The 16,890-nt window shown below is 53.7% G+C and overlaps 1 protein-coding gene across 1 annotated transcript; it reads left to right on the top strand.

Annotated features, from left to right (window-relative positions):
* Nucleotides 1–5,237: 5,237 nt before the first annotated feature.
* On the top strand, nt 5,238–14,432 carry LOC138062718 (olfactory receptor 14A16-like). The gene is made up of 2 exons (XM_068921724.1): nt 5,238–5,735; nt 14,247–14,432. Exons 1-2 carry the CDS (start codon nt 5,238–5,240, stop codon nt 14,430–14,432), a joined length of 684 nt encoding a protein of 227 aa, XP_068777825.1.
* Nucleotides 14,433–16,890: the final 2,458 nt, after the last annotated feature.

Below are 16,890 nucleotides of genomic sequence, written 5' to 3'. Positions count from 1 at the left end.
ATGCACCCCAGGATCCCCTTGGCCTTCTTGGCCACAAGGGCACACTGCTGCCTCATGTTTAACTTGTTGTCCACCAGCACTCCCAGGTCCTTCTCAGCAGAGCTACTTTCCAGCAGGTCAACCCCCAGCCTGTACTGCTGCATGGGATTATTCCTGCCTAGGTGCAGGACCTTGCATTTGCCTTTGTTGAACTTCAGGAGGTTCCTCTCTGCCCACCTCTCCAGCCTGTCCAGGTCCCTCGGAATGGCAACACAGTCTTCTGGTGTGTTAGCCTCTCCCCCCAGTTTAGTATCATCAGCAAACTTGCTGAGGGTGCACTCTGTCCCTTCCTCCAGGTCATTGATGAATATATTGAACAAGACTGGGCCCAGGACTGACCCCTGGGGGACACCACTAGCCACAGGCCTCCAACTTGACTCTGCGCCATTCACCACAACCCTCTGAGCTCGGCCATCCAGCCAGTTCTCAAGCCACCTCACCGTCCACTCATCTAGCCCACACTTCCTGAGCTTCCCTAGGAGGATGTGCTGGGAGACAGTGTCCAAAGCCTTTCTCCAGTCAGTGGGACTTCGCCCCAGCTCCACAACCTTTCCAAGATGATAGTGAGTGGCCTTGCTGTGACAGCAGTCAGCTCTCACAGCATCCTCGTCTGCAGCCCATCCAACCCCATTGGCGTGTATAGTTTGAGTTCTCCCAAGTCATCCCTCACTAGCCTCATCCACTGTTGGTGGTTTTTGTCCTCTGGAGTCTGGAGCCAAGGCACAACAGCCTGGGAGACCTTGCTTGGGAAAACTGAAGCTAACAAGGGGTGGAGTTCCTCCCACCTCTCTGCATCTGCTGCTACAAGGTTCCCTGCCCCATGTAGCAGTGAGCCCACCTTTTCCTTTTGGGTCTTTGATTCTTACTGAGGCAGTAGCAGCTCATCCTCAGGCCCTTGACGTCCCCTGCAAGTGCCAATCCCAGGGGAGCTTTTTCTTCCCTAACACCCCGCCTGTGATGCTGGACAAAATTTCTAAATTTCTCCCTTGCAGCCTCTTTCTCCTCCTGCTTCCGGGATGCTGCCTGACTGCCCTGGAGCTAAGGTGTGAGGTCTCTGTTTAGCCACGCTGGTCCCCTGAGGTATCTGCTAGTTTTCTTTAATATCAGGATCAACCATCCTTGTGCTTGGCAGGTGCTGTCCTCAAAGACCTGAGCTCCTGGCCCTTCAGAACTGCCTCCCAGGGGATCCCCTGCCAGTCCCCAGAAGAGGCCGAATTCTGCTCCTCTGAAGTTAATGTTCTGCACTCCGCTACTGTCCTTCCTCATTGCCCTCAGGATCTGGGAATCCACCTTTTCAAGGTCACAGAAGACAAGGCTGACACTACCTATCCCATCCCTGATCCATTCCTCCCTGTTGGCAATTTTCAGATGCACGAAAGCATCACCCTTACTGGCCCATCTGGCAGCTCTTCAAGGAAGTTGTTCCTGATGCCCTCCAGAAACCTCCTGGACTGCTTGCACCCTTGACCTTCCGGTTAATGTCTGGGAGATTAAAGTCCCTCGCATAAGAACCGGGGCCTGTGATCCACAGACTTGCTCATATTGCTTAAAGGAGAGGAGAGGTAGAAGAGTTAGAGTGCAGAGACATGAGTGGAGATCTTGGTGTGATATGCTTCTGGTTTATGCAGCGCACTTGAATGTAGATGGGATGGACTTTCCCTAAAGGCAGTGATGGGATTTAGTTTTTGGGGGACAGGCAGGAAAAGTAAGAGACCCTGGGGTTTTTGGCCAGCAAGCACTCCAAAGGGGCATGGCTTTCCTGTAGATGCCATGGTGTCTACTACAAGCATGCAGTTGTGCTGCACAGCCCAAGCATGTGACATGGCTCTGCCAGCCTATTTCCATGTCACTGCAACAAGTGTCTGCACCGAATTACATGAGCTGTTTGTAACATTGGGATCTTCATATGCCTCAGCTTTCTAGTGAGTGGGATCTAGCAGTATTAGGGAATTTGGGGTCATTCGAAATGGCCGAGGAAATTCCCCACCCGGCCCCCACCTGACACTGCAGAAGGATGCGGGTCTCCCAGTTGCTCCATCAGAGCAAGCAGACACTGGCACATGCTTTGGACCACTTCTGCCTCTTCCAATATCCCCAGGTGTTTGCGTGTGAGCAACTGACTCCCACCCACTATCTCCAGGGATTACAGCGGGAGCTTAGACAAGGAGCTCCCATGCAGACATCTCTGCTGGGCCCACTTCAGGTTGGGCAAGGGGAATCCCACCTCCTGTGTGTTTCTGGAGTTCAGGGGAGGGATCTGAATCCCACTTCAGCCCCGGGGCTTCTAAACGGGCATAAGAAGCCTAGATGGACTAATGTGAATGAAAACCTGAACCATGGGAAAATGAACTCCCTTCTTGGCCCCTCTCTAGGAGTCCTGCCTAGTTAAGACATGGAAATGGATTTCCAAGGTAGGATGTTTCCACCTCTCATAGATAACCATCCTCTGATGAGCCAAATGCCAGTGCTGTAACTGGTCTCCCTGTATTTTTTAGAGACGAGCAAAGGTGATTATTTAGGTGTCCTCCCGGGAGGAGGGAGCCCAAGGGACAGAAGCTTCTACCTTCGGCTGGGCCCCTGCTCCTGAGTGAGGCCTGGCTCCTGGGACAGAGGGAGCTCGTGGCAACATGGCAGCAGTGCCCATGTGCCCAGCTGTGTGCAGGAGCAGCTCCTCTGCCAAGAGCAGCAGGGCTCCGGGCACTGCCTGCTGCTGCTGAGAGGAGCTGAGACAAGGCAGAGAGAAGTGAAGGGCAGTGTGGAGTGGGAGGACAGCTGACAGTTCATTGTGGAAGACATCTTCCCAGCCCTTGACACGGTAAGTCCCTGGCTGAAGGACAACACTACTGAGGTTCCTGGAGGGGTCTTCTAAACCCAGTTCACCCCATGACAGGTTTTTTAAAGATCTCTCTCCCAGCTTCTCCAGTGTACAGGAGGAGGAGATGCTTTAGAGCAGAGGTTCCCTGGCACCCTGTCACAGGGACGGGGCATGCTGCTACCCTCTCCCAGGGATGGCTGCAGGGCTGTAAGGGTGGGACATGCACACAAGTCTGCCCAGGGCTGTGATTCAGAGCAGTGTCCCTGCCCTGCAGAGGAAAGTGAAAAAGGGACTACTGCAACGGGAAGGAGCTTTCCTTCCAGGGCTTTCCGTTTTCTATTCTTTTCCTAATGTTGACAGGGAGGAAAAAAAAAAGACAGTGTTGTCTAGTCTGGCAAGGACTTGGGACTCACAAACCTTCACGCTCTGAGATCAGGAGGTCTGTGAGAAAGCTCAGCACACCCTCTTCAACCCATACCTCAAATTACAGCAGCACCAGCATCACCTTTATGGGCTTCTCCAGGGTTTATGTGACTTGCTCCTTAGGACCTGCAAGCACAGAGATGCCCCTGCCCAAATCCCAGTCCCAGAAGGTTTCTGTAGAACACAACTGAACACACAGCAGGTAGGTTGGGGTCTGTGATCACTGAGAGGGAAAAGGTGTAGGGACAGAGAAAGAGCTCCCAGCAGGGGCAGCTGCAGGCAGCAGCGATGGGCAGGGAATGAGAGGGAAATGCTAACAGAATTGTCATGGGAGGATGGATTTTCAGAAGTCATGAGCAACAGAATTTTGCAGTTCTGAGCAAGCTCCCCGTGTCTCCTCTCGCACCCAGCAGAGCGTCTGCCCTGACAGCCATGGAGTCCAGGGCATGAGCTGCCTCCTCTGCAGCCAGACCTCCAGCAGAGGAGAGGGGCATCTCTCCTGCCACCGGCTCATTTCATGCAGCCCGACGAAGGGACTCGGAGCACCTGCCCTGCAATGTCACTGTCTGTGAGGCAGCATGGCCAGGTGGGCAAGGTGACGGCTTTTGTGAGTGCCCGTCTGTCTCTCTCCTTGCCTCCCTGGGCAGCAGGATCATGGTGCTGCCCCTTGTTTCCCCTCCTCTCCATGCTGCTCCTGTTCCTCTCTCAGGCTCCCTGGGGTTGGGGGGTTCCAGCTGCAGTTCAGACACTGACACTGCAAGTTCGGCAACAGAGGGGTGTGAATGGGAGTGAGTTTTTCCCCTGCCTCCTCCTGACCTGTGGAGCTCCAGAAAATGCAGTCCGTGGGACTGGGAAATGAGCTGGCTCTCCCTGAAGGAGAGCCCGTCTTCAGTCCTAACAGTCCTTTGTTTCCCTGTGGTGTCCTGCCAGGCTGCGAGCTGCCCTCTCGAAAGGCACCGCTGTCTCTCAGCTTCTCTCTGATAGCTGACAGACCTATCAAGAAGGTTCAGGGAGGCAGAGAGTGTGGAGAAGGAGGTGGGAGGCTGTAGGTGGGCAGCTGCAAAGAGCCCTGAGTGTCCTTGGCCAGAAGGGGAGTGAGGAGAGCTGCCTGAGGTGCCTGGAGAAAGGGTGAGGAGTTTGGAGATCTGCCCTTTGAAAGTGCACTGCTCTGCTCTCAGCAGGGGCTGGTTTCTTTTAAGGGTAACATCATCCTCCAGCTGAAAGAGGTGCGAGCACAGGACAGCTTAGGAACAAGGCTAAGAAAGGAAATGTCCTCACTCTGCCCCAAGTGACAGTGGATGCTTTCCTCTCAGGACTCACAGCAGAAATGCTGAGGATTTCTACCTTGGGGTGACAGGGGCATCTCAGAGAAAATAAAAAATATTTTAAAAAATCCCTGAAACTAATTTCTGCAAAACTCAGATGATGGACTTCATTTGACAGAAATTGTTCACCCCCGTTCCCATGTACCCCCTACTGTACCTGGGAGGCAATGTGGTGTTTTTAGTGAGAAATTGAACACTTTATTTGTTTAATTGTTTATTTTTAAAATTCTTTTCTAACTAGTCACTATCTTTTTCTCCTTGCACAGTTCCCCATACTCAGGGGGAGCAAAATGTCCAATGACAGCTTCCTCAACGGGTTCCTCCTCCTGGCCTTTGCAGACACATGGGGGCTGCAGCTCTTGCACTTCTCGCTCTTCCTGGGCATCTACCTGGCTGCCCTCCTGGCCAACGGCCTCATCATCACAGCCGTAGCCTGCGACCACCGCCTCCACACCCCCATGTACTTCTTCCTCCTCCACCTCGCCCTCCTCGACCTGGCCTCCATCTCCACCACTGTCCCCAAATCCATGGCCAACTCCCTGAGGGACACCAGGACCATTTCCTACTCGGGATGTGCTGCCCAGGTCTTTTTCTTTGTCTTCTTATTTTCAGCAGAGTATTCTCTCCTCACTGTCATGGCCTACGACCGCTACGTTGCCATCTGCAGACCCCTGCACTACGGGACCCTCCTGGGCACCACAGCTTGTGTCAGAATGGCAGCAGCTGCCTGGGCCAGTGGTTTTCTCCATGCTGTGCTGCACACAGCCAACACATTTTCCATACCTCTCTGCCAAGGCAATGACGTGGACCAGTTCTTCTGTGAGATTCCCCAGATTCTCAAGCTCTCCTGCTCACAATCCTACCTCCGGGAAGTGGGGCTTCTTGTGTTTACTGCCTTTTTAATGTTTGGGTGTTTCATTTTCATTGTACTGTCCTACGTGCAGATCTTCAGAGCTGTGCTGAGGATGCCCTCTGAGCAGGGAAGGCACAAAGCCTTCTCCATGTGCCTCCCTCACCTGGCTGTCGTCTCCTTGTTTATCAGTACTGGCATGTTTGCCTACCTGAAGCCCCCCTCCATGTCCTCCCCAGCTCTGGATCTGGTGGTGGCTGTTGTGTACTCGGTGGTGCCTCCAGCAGTGAAACCCCTCCTCTACAGCATGAGGAACAAGGAGCTCAGAGATGCCCTGAGGAAAGTGATGCCATGGACATTTTTCAGCAGTGATAAAAGTGCCATTTCTCTCCACAAATGACTCCCACTGTGTCCCATAACGGGACTGAGCTTTGTTTGTTCACTTTAGTTTTCTGATTACTGTTATTACTGTTCTTGGCATAATTTCTTATCATATTGCTACATAAATGCTTAGATTCCCTCCACCTTTCCTGAGACTGCTCTGTCTCCCCTGGTGCCCATATCATATTGTGTCTAACACTGGGTCAGAGCTGACGCCCTCCCAGTTATCTCTGGAATAAAGTAGGTTCTTCCTGCTGCAGTCCCTGAAGGCTGGGCTCTTCCTCCAAAGCTGGTGTCAAGAAGAGGCCCAAGGAATTGTGTCCCAGAAGGGCCTGCTGGGCTGGCTTCTCCGTGGGTTCAGGAGCAAAAAGCTCATACTCACGTAATGACCTCTTAGAGACCAAGGGCTGCATTTAGGACTCGGCCACCCATCGGTGCCCAGTGACAGCAGGGGGGATGAATGGTCACTGATTGACATGCCCAGAGCTGTCGCACATGTTCAGGCACAGTGTCAGATGCCTGTCCTTCTGGAGGGGAAGCTGGGGCTGCCAGGAGAGCCCAGGGGGGTGTCCTGGGGCAGCCTGTGCCTGGGGTGGGCAGTGAGTGGAGCCTCACAAAGGGAGAGATGGTCCAAGGTGGAGTCACCTCAAGGGAAAGCACTAAACCCAGGTCTCCGCAGGCAAAGGAGGACTCTGCAATCCCAGGAGAGACAGTAAGGACCCAGCTGGCATGGGGAAGGCAGACTAGAGAGTGATTCATGTCGCTTTCTGTGAAATAGCAGAGGCAGGATCTAGAGGTGCAGCTGGGCACAGCAAGTACCCCCGGAAATGCTCCCTAGTCCCTCCAAGCACTTGACACATCAGCAGACCCCTGGAGGGAGTAGAGGCCGTGATCCCTAATGGTTGGGTCTGCTTCCCATCCTCACCAGTACCACCAGTGCAGAGGTGCAGAGTCCCTCCACGGCCCTGTGGCTCCACAGTGTGCTTGCTGTGCAGAGCAGCACTGTCATCTCAGGGCCCTGTGGGGAGATCAGGGCAGGGGGTGTGGGAATGGCAACGAGACCAGAGGAGGGGTTGGGAGAGATCAGAAGGAGGAAGTGGGACTGGGCTTGGAAGTTTCTTGGAGCGAAAAATGCTGACATTTAATTTAAAAACAAACAAACAAACATTCAGAGCGTGGGTATATTAAAGTGAGCTCACGATGCTGAGCCAGAAATCTTTGCAGTCCTGGCCCTCTGCATGGCTTGGGAAGTGGCTGAAGAAGGATTAATGCTCCCCACCCTCCCCGCTCACAGTGCCATGGTCCCTCCTGAAGGGTGGCACCAAAAGGAAGGCTGAGACCCTGTGTCAGAGCTTGCCTTGAAGGAAGCAGGACCCAGGAGCCGTGTCAGGTTGCTGCTGTCCCTCAGGCCCTGTCCCCCGCACATGTCCTCGCGACAATCTCCCCCAGCCTGCATGCTGGCCCTTACCCCAAAAGTCACCTCCAGACAGGGCTCCACGCCCAGCTGGAGGACTGGGCATTCAGATATGACCCTTGGGAGGACGAGACCTGTGCAGGACTGAAAGGGAGCGTGCAGGGGAGGTCCTGGGGCCAAGCACCGCAGCTCCTGGTGCCCTCTCTCCTGTGTCACCATCCTCTCTCAGGAGCACCTCCAGGTGCTTCATTCCTTGCCTGGGTGTGGAGAGGAGCTGCTGGAGGTCTTCTCTTCTCACCCCTGCTGCCCCCAGCTCTGCCCTGCAGACAGCCCACAGGCTCTGCCTTGCATAATGTTATGTCTCCATACGCTCTCCTCTAAGACCACATAGGGACGCATAGTGCATAGCTCTGCTTGGAGCTGGCCACCATGACTTGCCTGCGCAGTCCCAGGAGAATCTAGCAAGACTGTGCTTGGAGACAGGGCTGTGATTGTCCTCAAAGTTGGTGGGATGGTCTGACTCGGGGCTCAGGGCTTGGGAGGAGGAAAGGGCAAGAGATAACAAGGACAAGCAGCAGCAAAGGAAATTTCAAATGAGTTTAAGGGAAAGAATAATAGTAATAGCCATGAGAGTGGAGCAGTTCTGGGGCAGGGGCCAGGAGATCTTCAAAAACTCTCCTGGAGAAAGCACTTACCAACCTGATCTAACTGTAAAGTTCGCCCAGCTCAGAGCAGGTCGTGGTCCTGGAGGTCCAAAGTGGTCCCTCCCAATCTAAATGCTCTAGGAGGAAGGAGCTGGAAGGTGGAGAGAGGGGCAGGGGACACTGTTGTGGGGTTGAGATCTTGCTGGCCTTTGTAATACCTGGTCGACCATGTCCTCGGAGTTACACAGTGAGTGAGTTCATCCTCAGAAGGAGTCTCTGCACCATGGGCAAGAGGAGTCCAACCAGGGCAGGGAGACTGCAGAAAAGTTCTCAGGAAGACGCCAGGCATTCAGCCCGCTGAGTCCCATCTCCAGGGCTCATGGGTTACAGGGCATCAGCAGGGCTGCACCAGCTGCAGGGAGGGCATCGCTGCCCGGGGCAGGAGCAGATCCCCCTCTGCCCTCCCCTCTCTCTTCACCCCCCAGAACAGAGATTGTGTTTCCCGTGCTGGCCCTCCCTGCAGGGCTGTGTGACCACCCAGAGGGGACACAGACTTCACGCTAAGGAAATGCAGGAGAGCCCAGGCTCATCTAGGGGAGTGGGGTCCCTCCACACCTGCTGGGTGGCCAGGGTGCAGGCTGCAGACCCCACTCGGTTCCCCGCAGACCTCCTGCCTGGGGCTGGAGGGTGCCCAGCAGAAAGGCAGGCACGCCTGGGGGGTCTAGTGCCACTGGGGTGGTGACCTCTGGAGCAGCCTCTCTCTGAAAGGGACTCAGGAGCTTCTCCACCTCCGTGTTAGTGGCAAAGGTAGTGTCCCAGCTTCTTCTCTCTGCAGAGCGGAGGATTTAATTCTCTGGAGAACAGGAAAAAGGAAACCCTTTTGTCCACAGGACTTCTACCACCCTGTCAAGCTTCTACCGTCTTCTCTTGTTGTATCACCCCTGAAATCCTTTGACAGGGACATTTTTTTGGTTTCTGACCCTATTTCTGACCCTGCTTTGAGCAGCAGCAGGTTGCACTACAGGCTTCCTGTGGTCCCTTCAGCTTGAAGTATCCTAAAAGCCTGTGCTCTCAGGCCTCATTTCAAGCACCGAGCAAATGTTTCTGGGACATGAGTCGTTTGTGCTTTATGTGACCATCTTGAAGAAGGCCGGTGAACACCTCCTTCTCTCCAGTGACTGTAAGGGCAGCCTGGGAGGCACTGCCTCAGGCATATCTACATTACCCCTGAACTTCTTTGCATCCACCTTTAAGTCCATGGCCTGGATCCCCTCAGAGGTGAGGGGAGAACAGCAGGCTTTTCTGCAGTGTGATGTCTCTACCTCTGCAATTTGCACCTCGAAGTAGATGGTGCCATCCTCCCCTTTCTCAGGAACTCAGCCTGGGTGGGAATGGAAATGTGGAGGCTGTCTGTCACTGCAGTGATCTTGAGATGATGGAGAGGTAAGAGCAATAACAGAATCACCGCCATATACTCCAAAAGTAGCTCTGCAGAGAAGGACCTGGGGAGTCCTGGTGGGTGCTTGTACTCAGACACCTGAGCTCTTCCTCAAAAAAAACAATTTTCAAAGTTTTGTTTTCTTTTGTTATGTTTAAAAAAGACTACATTTTCATCAGCTGAAATGATTGACTAATTTTAACAAAATGTCAGTGCTTTCTCAGGATTACATAATGGAAATGTTGAGGAAGGATATGAATCTCAGGAGAAGTAATTTTGACCTACCCCAAACTTCCATGACCACTGCTCTTATGCTGTGGATTTAATCTCAGAATCCTTTCACGTATTTCCACGTGTCCTGATTGCATTCATCATTTCTGAGGTCAACTTTGCTTCGGATGATCTGGGCATATGCCCTTCCCATAGTTTCCCAGTTTTCCTCCTCCCCTTCCTCTGTATCATTCAGGTACTTCTCCACTCCCTAGTCACTGCTCTGAGCTTCAGGGAGCCTGAAGTTTGCCTTCTCTTTCAGCAGTCTCATTGTCTCTCCAAACAACTCCTTCACTGTGTTTCTAACTAGCCTTCCCCATCTATTTGTCAAGAACACGTCAAGGAAGGTTATTCCTTGCAGACTGTGGACCTCCCTGGAGGCTTCTTGCCCTTGACATACACTTGAGGATTGTATGTTATTTCTTAGGACACTGCATCGTGTTTGTGTTGGATCAGAATTGAGACAAATCCTTCTGTGTCTGTTTGCAGCTGATTTTCTAAGGAAAGCAGGTGGGAATTGTTGCCCAGGAGCTGTAACATTCAGCTACAGGCTTGAGTGGGAAAAGGCTAGATGTTAAGCCGAGTGAGGGAAGTCCCCAGGGGCTGAGGAGAGAAATGTCGGGGCTGGGGAGGTGGGGAGGAAGGTTGTCCATACATGTCTCCCATCCAAAATACTGCTTTTCCTACATGTCCAGGCTTAATTAGAAAACACCACGGTTCAGTGTGAATTGGAGAAGGTGGGTATCACTTCTGAAACGTGAAGAATAAAAAAAGCTCGAAAAGCAGACGTCTTTACTTTTCAGGTGCTCCTTGAAATCCTGCTCTTTTCAATACCCTCCTGAACACTTGCCAATTAGCCACAGAAGAACTGAAGAAAATGATGGAAAGAGGCATGGGTTGTTAGGGCTTTCTGCATTTTAATGACCCCTCAGGTGTATTTGGTGCTGAGCCCATGGACCTTGGATGCTGAGAGGAGGCTGAAGAAACCTCTCCAGAAGTTGAAGGGAGTAGTAAATCTCAAAGTTTTTTGGAGTGTTAACAAGTCCCACTGAGGGCTCATTACTGACAAAGCCTCCCCAGGGGGCTGATGAGAGCACAAAGCTGGAGGCCCTGAAGGCAGGTAGGCCAAGACAATGTGCAGGTGGCTGTGATGCCAAGTCAGCCTTGATGTGTGTAATGAAGCAGAGCAACCAGGCCCTGACACCCAGTCCTTGTGAAGGGTGGTGACTTCCCTCACGCGTTGTTCGGGGCTCTTTCTGGGGGTCAGTGTGAAGGTGGGCATGTGCAGCTCCAACTGCAGGACAACAATATGGCATCTCTTGGTTCCCCGTGGACAAGGAGGTCCCAGTGGTTTAAGGAAACTTCTTCTCAGAGGCCTTAGGAGCAGAGACACCAACCATAGCCAAGAGGCTAGAGACCTCGGTTCTGTTGGAGGCTTTCAGCCATGGCAGTGCCCTCAGCCGTCTCCACCACAGGCTGTCCTACACTGTCCCATGCCTGTGCCTCCTTCCCTGCAGCCTGTAGACACCCAACATGCTTCCTCCCCTTGCTCTGTCCCCAGGATCTCTCCATACTTACTGAGGTCTCTCTATCCTTGCTGGTGTTCTTTGAAACACAAAGGCATGGGGTGACCTCAGAGGCCTCTGGCTGACCTGTTGCACCACAGCACTACCCTTCAAGTGACATGTCTTTTTCGTGAAGCCCAGGCTGTACCTCTCAAGATGCAGTTTGTGACCCTTTCCCCTCTTCGTGCTCTTTCCTACTACCAACAAAAGCTCCATCCCCTCTGGAACCACCCTTCAAGCAGTCCCAGGCTACTACTATATTCCATTTGTCTTTAACACTTCACCAGGCTGAAGAAGTCGAGGTCCCTCTGCCTCTCCGTACAGGCCGTGGCCTTCAGGCCCCCAACCCCATCTTGGCAGACCTCCTCTGGACCCTCTCCATGTTCCTCCCCATTCCTCCAGCACTGGGCAGCCCACACTGGGACACACCATCCCACATGTGGCCACACCAGTGCTGAGTCGAGGGGGATAAGAACTGCCCTTGTCTCGATGGCTATGCGCTTCCTAATGCAGCCCTCTATGCAGCTGGCCTCATTTGTGGTGAGCACGCAGCACTGGCTCATAGGGCATCCCTCCTGTAACATCTAGGCCCTTCTCCTCAGGGTCACTCTTCTGCCGGTCAGGTCTCAGCCTGTCCTGATGCACAGCCTGTTCTGCCCCCTGATGCAAGGTCTGACACTTCTCCTTGCACAACGTCATGAAGTTTTTGTTGGACAAAACCCCAAGTTTCTCAAGGCCCCTCTGGACTCAGGCTCCTCTGGGTCAGCTGTTAATATATGCGTGCTGATGGCTCATCCTATCTTGCAGTGCCTCTGGCAGGGTAACAGCATGAGGACCTGCAGGACACTACACATAATAAAAGGCAGTACCAGTTTCAAGGCCCTAGTGGTAAAAGTAGAAATCGTCATGGCAACCATCTCAGACAAGCCAAATGAATGCACAAAGAAAGGAAACCCAGGGCCAATGGGTAAACAGAGGTTGGCTGACTGCATGGGAGGGGATCAGGATGGTAAAAGAAGAGTTTGGAAGGGAGAAAAGAGGGACAAAATGCAATAAAAGGTGAAGGAAAAGAAAACTGAAGGTGATTTGGGGGTGGCTGCCAAGCAGCCCTCAATCTGAATGCCTCTGACCAGAGTGGGACAAGGAACATGCAATTGATCTGGTCATACTTTTGGGAGACCGACTTCTATAGTCACGAGGAAGCTGAAGGTTTTCCCTAGGGTCAACAAGGGAAGACCCAGGGTGGAAGGAAATGCTGAATCATTCAGGCAGGTTGGGAGGGGCCTGCAGCGGTCTCTAGTCCAGCCTCCTTCGCAGCAGGGTCCAGCAGGGTCCAGCAGGGTCAGCTGTCAGCTCCATCCAGGTTGCTCAAGGCTTTACTCCTTTAGGACTTCAAAAACTTCTAAGGGTGGAGATGGCACCACCTCTCTGGAAAACCTGCCCCAGTGCTTGACTGTCTGGATGGGTCAAAAGTTTCCCCTTATCCCCAGCTTCAAGCTCTCTCTAGTTTCAGCTAATGCCCATTGGGGCCTCATCCTCCCATTGTGCACAATGGTGAAGAGCCTGACTGCATCTTCTTGGTGACATCCTGGAAGGTACGGGGAGGCTGTGATTAGGTCTGCGCAAAGCCTTCCCTTCTTCAGGCTGAGCAAGGCCCATTCCCTCAGCCTCTCCTCACAGGGCAAGTGCTCTGGTGCCTGGGCTCCTTGGGGGTGTGCCACCAAACTCACTCCATGTCATCAACAGTGTTCTTCTACACAGGACCCCAAATGGCTGTAGTATCTGGATGTGCTCTAACAGGTGTGGAGTAGAGGGGGATAATCCCTTCCCTCAATCTCCCAGCTGTGCTCTTGTTCAGGCAGCTCAGGACACTGTGGCCTCCGTTGATGCCAGGGCGTGCTGCTGGCTCTCGCTCTCTTTGCTGCCCACAAAGACTCCCAGGTCCTTCTCTGCAGAACTGCTGCCCAGCTGGCCACTCTCCCGCCCAGATCACTGCAGGGTGTTTTGTGTACCCCAGGTGCAGGACCTGGCATTTGTTTCATTTGTGAATTCCATAAACTTCCTGGCAACCCATTCCTCCTTCCTGCAGGGGTCCATCTGGATGGCAGCCCTCAACCATCTAGTGTGAGACAATGATGTCAAACCCCTTGCTAAAACTGTGGTAAATGACATCCACTACTCTCCTCTCCTCCACAAGGACAGGCCTTTTATCACAGAAGGTAATCAAGTTGATCAGGAAGGCTTTACCTCCAGTAAACCCATGCGGACTGTTCCCCATTACCTTCTTCCTGTGCCCAGAAATGTAAAGCGAGATAACTCATTCCATGACACACTCCCCACCAAAGTGTGGCTGAATGGCCTGCAGCTCCCTGATTTGTCCTTGTGGCCTTTTTTGAAGATGGGCACAGCATATTCCTTCTTCAGCTCTTTGGGACCTCCCCTGATCTCCACAGCCTTTCAAAGATAACAGACAGCAGTCTTGTTGCGATAGTGGCCAGCTCTCTCAATGTCCTCAGATGCAGCCCACCCAGTCCTGCAGACTTATATGGGTTGAGTTCTTGCAAGTCATCCCTCGCTTCGTCATCACTCACTGTTGGTTGTTTTCCTCTGCCTGATCCAGGAGTGAGCCAACATTTTCCTTTTTACTCTTTTACTGACCCTGAAGCAGTAGCAGCTCTTCTTCATGCCTTTGATGTCCCCTGCAAGTATCTACCCTTGGGGAGCTTTGGCTTCCCTAACACCATCCCTGCTTCGCTGGACAATATTTCTGAATTCCTCCATTGCAGCCTCTCCCTCCTTCTGCTTCCAGTATGCTGCCTGATTGCCCTGGAGTTCAGTCCTGACTTCCCAGTGCAGCCCAGCCACTCTCTCGAGGTGTCTACTAGTTTTACTGAGTATTGGGATGGAGCATCCTTGTGCTTGTCAGGTGCTGTCCTCAAAGACCTGCTGCCTTTCCTGAGCTCCTGGGCCCTTCAGAGCGGCCTCCCATGGGATCTCCCACCACTCCCCAAAACAGGCCAAAGTCTGCTCCTCTGAAGTTAATGGTCTGTGCTCCACTCCTGTCCTTCCTCACTCCCCTCAGGATCTAGAACTCTACTTCTTCCAGGTCATGACAGGAAACTTTGACACTGAGCATCCCATCCCTGGTCCGTTCCTCCCTGTTGGAAATGTCCAGCTACAGAAAAGCATCATGAGTATTGGCCTGTCGTGTGGATGTGCTAAGAAGCTGTCCCTGATGCCTTCCAGGACTGTTTGCCCTTGCAGCTAATGTCTGGGAGAGTAAAGTCCCTCTGATAAGAACCAGGGCCTGTGATCCACAGACTTTCTCATGTTGCTTCAAGGAGACTGCATCCACCTCCTCACCCTCATTGGGTGGTCTCTAGCTCCCATTGTGATGTCACCCTGACTCTGAGGCTCACCCACAAGCTCTCACCCAAACCCTTGCCTCTCCCGTGGAAGACCTCCACCCATCCAAGCTGCCTCTTCACACAAAGGGCATCCTCCTTCCTCATCTTCCCTGTTGATCTGTCCTGAAGAGCTTGTACCCCACCCTCTGTGCTCTCCAGTACTGTGACTGACCCTACCACATCTCAATTATTCTAGAAATGTTAAAGTCCAACTGGCCATGGTGAAACCTGTTACCAAGGGCCAGGAACACCAAGTGTGCGATGGTCCCACTTCAGAGCAGAGAGATGCTGGCGTAAAAAGCAGGTGGCAATGTGCTGGTGAAAGGAGGTTCCCCCTGAGAGGGCAAACCCTGCAGGGCCCAAGGCCAGGGAGAACCAGTGCTGGGCTGTGCAGGAATGGCAGGAGAGGGGTTTGCTGCCTGAGCTGCGTCTGCAGCACCTTGGGGTCTGTGACAGAAGTGAACCAATCTCCATGAAGGACAAGGTGCCACTGAGGGAGTCCCTAGGCCTGGGCAGCCTTTGATCCAGACATCCCGAGGACATCCTTAGCCCAGTCCCTGTTCATATCATGTGAGGGGGTGAGAAGAGGTTCAGGGGGAGAAGAGCTAGGAGGGTTGGAGAGTGCAGAGACATGAGTGGAGACCTTGGTGTGATGTGCCTCCCAGTCCTGCAGCACCCCTGGCTGTAGCTGGGAAGGACCTTCCCACCATGCCATGGTGTTGGTGTTCAGTTGCTGGCATGCAGGCCCCAAACCCCTGTGAGAGACTCTGTGGGGTCTGCCCCAAACACCCTCCACCAGCCCATGGCTTCCCTGGAGGTCCTGTGTGGTATGTGCCAGCCACTTGCAGATCCTGCTGGGCACCCCAGGCACCTGGCATGGTGCTAGAGGCTCTTTATATTGCCTGAAAATGAGAGCCCTGAATTAACTGAAGTGTCTGCAAAGCCAGGATGTGCCTGTGTCTTAGCTTTGTGGTGACTTGAGCGGCAGTACATACAGCTGGTGGAGCCTGGAGAGTGAGCTGGCTGTCCTTCTGGTGAATTCCTCCTTTTGGTCAGCTGAACAGCTCTGTGGACTCCATAGAAACACATGGCTAAGGAAGGTTCAGACACTGAAAATATCTGGTGTAGTTTCAGATGGCCAGGGGAATCCACCCCACGACCCCTCCGGCCCACAGCTGAGGCTCAGGCAGGATGTGGGTGTCTCAGAATTGCTCCATCACAGCTGGCAGACACACACACACAGCTCTTGGACCAAGCCTGGAAGCTCAGCCATCACCAGGGCTGTGGGTGTGAGCTGCTGACTCCCCTCTCCATCCCTATTGCTCATGGTGGCAGCTCAGACAAGGGCTTGCATGCGGGCACCTGTTTTGGGCACAGCTGAGCTGAGGCCAGAGGGATCCCACCTGCTAGGGGGTTGTGGGCTGCCTGGGAGGGAGCTGAATCCCCCTGCTGCCCAAGGCCTGCCAAGCTGACATGAACCACCTGCATTTCCTCCTCTGAATCCCTGCCCTGTGCAGGGGAAATGACCCCCTCTCCCTGTCCCTGTCCCTGTCCCTGCCCAGGTCTACTGCCAGGTGCTGGGCCAGGAATAGGGCTTGAGAGAGGGGAACATGTCCCCCTCTCTCCACCTCTGTCCCCTGATGGGATCAAGCACACTGCTGAAATCAGTCTCCCTCCACAGCCCAGAGAGGGACTGGAGGTGATGAGCACACTTGCAAGAGCATTTCCCAGAGGGGACCGTGCTGCCACTCAGGAGCTGTCAGCCTTGGAGCCCCAGGACAATCGCGAGGGAGCCCGAGGGACAGAGAAATTCATGCCTGCAGCTGTGCCCCTGCTCCTGAGTGGGGCCAGGCTCCTGGGAGAGAGGGAGCTGGTGGCACCGTGGCAGCAGTGCCCATGTGCCCAGCTGTGTGCAGGAGCAGCTCCTCTGCCAAGAGCAGCAGGGCTCCGGGCACTGCCTGCTGCTGCTGAGAGGAGCTGCGAGAAGGCAGAGAGAAGTGGAAGGCAGTGTGGAGTGGGAGGAGAGAGGAGAGCTCCTTGTGGGAGACATCTTCCCAGCTGTTTGCATGGTGAGTGTCTGGCTGCAGGGCAATGGGGTTGTGAGGATCGCTCTCCCGGCTCCTCCAGGGCAGAAGAGGGAGAGAGGCTTCAGAGCAGGGATGTCCTGCCCCACTGTCCCCGGGACAGGGCATGCTGCTTCCTCCTCCCAGGGCTGGTGCAGGGGTGTGAAGCTGGGGTATAGTCCCAGGTGCAGTGTCCCTGCCACCGCGGGGTGTTGTGTGCCCGGGGCAGTGACTCTGCTGCCTGTGCGGGTCAGCA

This window comes from Struthio camelus, chromosome 29 (genome assembly GCF_040807025.1).
Source record: "Struthio camelus isolate bStrCam1 chromosome 29, bStrCam1.hap1, whole genome shotgun sequence".
In the NCBI taxonomy this organism is placed as follows: Eukaryota; Metazoa; Chordata; class Aves; order Struthioniformes; family Struthionidae; genus Struthio; species Struthio camelus.
This window is presented reverse-complemented; position numbering and strand designations above follow the sequence as displayed.

What these genes read in the sequence shown, in the direction of transcription:
- LOC138062718 (XM_068921724.1), top strand. Translation starts at nt 5,238, where the DNA reads ATGGCCTACGACCGCTACGTTGCCATCTGCAGACCCCTGCACTACGGG. An exon ending in TGTACTCGGTGGTGCCTCCA is followed by an intron (nt 5,736 to 14,246) that starts GCAGTGAAACCC and finishes CACTCCCCTCAG; the next exon opens with GATCTAGAACTCTACTTCTT.